A 5,000-nucleotide genomic window follows, 5' to 3' on the forward strand; every position below is an offset into this window, starting at 1 on the left:
GAGGTTAATAAATAAACAAATAAACTTAATACAACCACTTGTCCCGAAAAAAAAATCAGAAAAACTTATTCACTCGTTGTCTGAAGGAAATAATTGCAGGAACTGTAAGTGTAAAGTAGATGGCAAGAGCACATCCTTAGAAAACATTAGCAACATCATTTTAATAATAATAATAATAATAATAATAATAATAATAATAATAATAATAATAATAATAATAATAATAAAATAATAAAAGTTCTTTGTATTCTTGGAGAAAAGAAGTCTGGCCTTTGTACATTATTCCACTCCTTGTCAAATACTTGTAAACAATCACAAGAAATGTATACAATAAGCATTCAGAATGGTTTGCTCAAGGATTCTACATTCTCAATAAATCGTGATAAACATCTCTGATGAAATGGAAGTTGAAAGTTACCAAGATTTTCGTATATATTACCAATAATTTTGTGAGAAAATTTTCCTTATCTGGTTATTTACTCAATTTTGCTTTTTTGGCTGTGGCCACATTCCTTGAAAATGAACTCTTCTTTATCTTTGGTTCTTTGTGATTAGCATAACTTACTGCGCACCCCTCCCCCCTCCCCCCGGGTCTCGCCTTTATCAGCTAACGATGGGAAACCATTAAGCATTTCTGTCTTAGGCCTTTGCTAGTTAATACAGGCATGGAAACAGATAGAAGGAATTACCGAAAACATCACGGAGCTAAAAAATACCAGAAAGAGCAAGCAGAGGTGGATTAATAGTGCCCAAAACTATACCAGGAAAACTAAGGAAAGCACACAGGACATTAATCCACTACGCACCAGCATCAATAATGCAACGATTATTCAATGCATTACTAGCTCATCTGAGGAACATATCAGGAGTGAGCGTAGATGTGTTTAAGAATAAGCTTGAAAAATATCTAAGCTGCATCCCAGACCATCCAAGATTGGAAGATGCAAAATATACCGGAAGATGTATTAGCAATTCTCTGGTAGACATCAGAGGTGCCTCACACTGAGGGGCCTGGGGGAACTCGAACGAACGAACTGTAAGGTCTGTAAGGTAAGGTCTCAGATCCAGAGCTGTGATTAAGTATATTCAGCATGTTTGCTATTTGTGAGGTTACTAGTCATGCTATGATGTCCATTCTGGAGAAAATTGAAAGAATACTGGCATTTTATTGTGGTACATTAAAAAAGAAAAAAAGAAAAACACAAAACAAAATGTCAAAATAAGTTGAAAATTGCCGAAAATTATTCGACAAATCAACATAAATGACTCTGGAATTGGATTTTGGATGATACACCAGCGAATCATATGAGTCATTTATATTCCTTACAGAGAAAGAAGAAATAATTCCAGGATACCTGAGGTTAAATGGCATTCTGTTGGCGTTCCTCTTCCTGTCCCCACACCTGTCAGCCTGAGCAATTCTTCACCCAATTTGCTTTACATTCAGTGGTTACTTAAAGGATTTTAGACACTAAAAGATTACGTGGGAAACAATAAACAGTAGGAATGGTAAAGTCGAGAAAGAAAATACATATAATTTTATTTACGATTCTATTTCAGGAAAGGTCAGATGAGAGGGAGAGAAAAAAAATACAAGTAAACCCTTTTCATTGAACTGAGCGCATGGCAACAGCAAAGGTAACTGATTAAAACAAAAGAAAGAGAGAGAGAGAGAGAGAGAGAGAGAGAGAGAGGACGTGACCGACTGAAAGCTTCATATGAAACTAGCGTTTCAGTAGCCTATGATCTCGAGCACTGAGAGAGAGAGAGAGAGAGAGAGAATGCGAAAAAAAAAATCTTAGCAGAAATGTATTGATAATTCATGTCTTGTATTACCTGTACTGGAAGTCTAAAACCACACGGCTGAAAACCATGCCTAACCTCTCTCTCTCTCTCTCTCTCTCTCTCTCTCTCTCTCTCTCTCTCTCTCTCTCGGCCCATTGTTCCACTTCTTTCTGAGACCTCGGAGCATCCTTTCTAAGCATCCTCTTCTCATCATCATTTTTACTTCCTCTCTCTTTCTTCTCTTGATCCTCATCCCGTACAGAAGCAAAGTAAACAGGGTCTTTGTCTTGGTCCAAAATTAACTGCTTGAGGCCACGGCAAATAATATATCAAACGATCTTCCGGAGATGAAAGAGTCCGCTTAAATGCTTCCGCGCCTTTGATGCATCCAGAGAAGACCCAAGGTGGAAGGCGCCACTCATCTTCGGCATTCTTTCTGGTCGTCGCCCTTCCGTCCTCCTCCTTTGCCAAATACCCCCTGCCTTCCCCGGCCCCCCAAGTCCCTCGACCCCCTATACCCCTCTTACTAAAGTCCCCTCACCTTCCTTTCCCCTCTCATCTCCCAATCCACTAACTTATTCCTCTGGCCCTCACCACCAAACACTACAACCATCCCCTCACCTTACCCCAGTTCCTTCCACCGTTCCCCTTCTCTTCCTCTTTCCATCTTGCTACTACTACATTATCTTTCCTCTCTCGTATCCCAGTCCATTGAATTATTCCTCCACCTTTCTTTTCCCCTTCTGCCCCTTACCTGCTTCCTCTTAAGGCGATCCCCATAACCCCTTCCCATTTCTCAGTCCATTAGCCCATTCCCCAAATCTTCCCCTTCCCTTCCCTTCCCTTCCCTTACCTCCCCGTCCCTCAACCCCCTCCACCTACTGTCCCCACACCTTCGTTCCCTTCTTACCTCAATTCAGTAACATATTCTTCTTCCCCAAGTTCTTCATTCATCTTCCCTATTCATGACGCAACGTAGATATTTTATTCCTTTCCCTCCTTCCCTTCATCCCCCTTCCTACTTCCTCTCGCACCATTTCCCCCTTGATAACCCCACCCCCCCAGTCCAGTACTCCATCTCCTTATCCTTCACCACCGTCATCCCCACCCCTATCCCACCCCACATCCAACGCCTGCCAGCTAAGGCCACACAACGCAGGTATTTTCTTCCAGTCTTTTGAGCCTGTATACCCACATAGCTACGAGACGCTGTAAGTTTTGAAACGAAATTTCTTTCCTTTGAGACATTAAAGGAGAGAGAGAGAGAGAGAGAGAGAGAGAGAGAGAGAGAGAGAGAGAGAAGGAACCTGCATTTGGTGTTGACAGGTAAGTCAAGCAGGACACTTACGCAATGCTTCTCATAAACACAAATGGAAATGCAGAATGAGAAATATGAGAGATAAAAAGTGGAAAAGGGTGTCCATGTTGAAGGCAGAGCCGTTCTTCCATTCTTCTTTTGTTACTGCGTCATCGCGTATACTAGACACATTCTTTTCTTTCTTTGATGGCAAAGCCAGGAAGGGGTATCAAAACAATGCACCTTCTTTGTTGAGTCGCCCACCAATACGAACACACGCGCACGCACGCACGCCACACATACATGCACGAGCATACATACAGACATTAGCATATCATGAATTTACGGGGATTATCTAAGTGTATTTTTTTAACTGTACAATGACCTCTTGATTACGCTTGTCATTACAAAGTAATGAAACGAAATGAAAATCAAATGAAGAAAACACAACTTATTGTGCGCGAGTTCGAATCTCCTCCCCAGCAGTTTGGGTTTTCTTCCTCAGATCTTATTTCGGATTGAAGGTTTTGTAGTGACAAGTATATCCAAAAGTGTGGTGCAATTCAGGTTAGAGGTCAATGTGGCTATCACAAATGCATATATATCCGACAATAGTGACCAGTGGATCTAATATAATATATATATATATATATATATATATATATATATATATATATATATATATATATATATATATATATATATATATATATATGTGTCACCAAACTGCTCGTGACAAATATATACGTAGACAACCACATGAAAGGTGAAAATCAAAGACCAGGTACCAAGCGCTTTCGTGTATTGCGTACAGTTCTTCGGGGTACAAATAAATACAAATAAATAAATAGAGCAATAAACAAGAAAACTTCACAAACTAAAAATCAAAGTCATTAAGAAGCAAAACATCATTACTGTATGTAATCAGTAGTTTGAAGAAAATAAATTGTCACTACCAAACAATAAGTAAGAATATTTTAAAAATGCTTAAGAACTGAAACTGCAGTTAGGACTGGCTGTTGCTAAAAGGTGACATTGTTCTTCCCTACAATTTTATGAACAAGGTAACTATCTAATTTAAAAAGACCTGAACTGAGATTCATAAGTTGATTGTTAAAATGCTTAATAAAGGCAGATTCAATTATATTTCTTTTAACAATATGGTTACAAAAAATGATCTCAGATGAGGTTTTCCAGTCTATACAATGGTTAGAATCATTCATGTGTGCAAATAAAGTATTTGTCAATTGAACTGTTCGAACTGCGTAATGATGTTTCGGACGGTAGTCTAGTTCTTTACCAGTTTGACCTAGGTATTTGTTACTACACCCAGCACAAGGAATTGTGTAAATACAGCCACTAATCTGTTTTGGGGAGTTACAAACAATGATGTTTTGAAGTGTTCCTGAATTCTTGTAAACAGCATTTATCTGAGTCTAAGAATTCCGGACTGCATATCCTAAATGCCCTTAAAAACATGCTACAGAAAACAGAGTTTTATATTTGCATGGTGATCTGAATAATAGTGGATATAAAAACAGACGTTGGTAGGTTTCCTGTAAACATCAAACACAAAGCTTCTATCCTTTCTATGAACCATGCATATGAGTTTTGCCAAATTTATGGCGTAGGAATTATGTTAAAATACCCATAGCAGAAAGCTAGAAACATTTTTATTCCAGTAATAATAAGGAGCCTTTTGTGATATAAAATATTTTGACACTGCTATATAATGTAAATCTTTCTTTCATTCAGAATTACTCAAAACTTTCAAGATAAATGCTGTTTACAGGAATTCAGGAACACTTCAAAATATCATTGTTCGTAACTCCCCAAAACAAATGAGTGGTTGTATTTACACGATCCCTTGTGCTGGGTGTAGCAACAAATGCCTAGGTCAAACTGGTAAAGAACTAGA

The 5,000-nt window shown here is 38.5% G+C and overlaps 1 protein-coding gene across 1 annotated transcript in view; it reads right to left on the reverse strand.

The window, feature by feature from the left end:
* LOC136827224 (uncharacterized) overlaps positions 1–2,739 on the reverse strand; it is an 11,224-nt gene extending 8,485 nt beyond the window's left edge. The window contains exon 1 of the mRNA XM_067084995.1: positions 2,696–2,739. Within this exon, the coding sequence (XP_066941096.1) occupies positions 2,696–2,739 (44 nt within the window). The remainder of the gene's footprint in view (positions 1–2,695) is intronic.
* Positions 2,740–5,000: the final 2,261 nt, after the last annotated feature.

Source organism: Macrobrachium rosenbergii, chromosome 41, assembly GCF_040412425.1.
Source record: "Macrobrachium rosenbergii isolate ZJJX-2024 chromosome 41, ASM4041242v1, whole genome shotgun sequence".
Lineage (NCBI taxonomy): Eukaryota > Metazoa > Arthropoda > Malacostraca > Decapoda > Palaemonidae > Macrobrachium > Macrobrachium rosenbergii.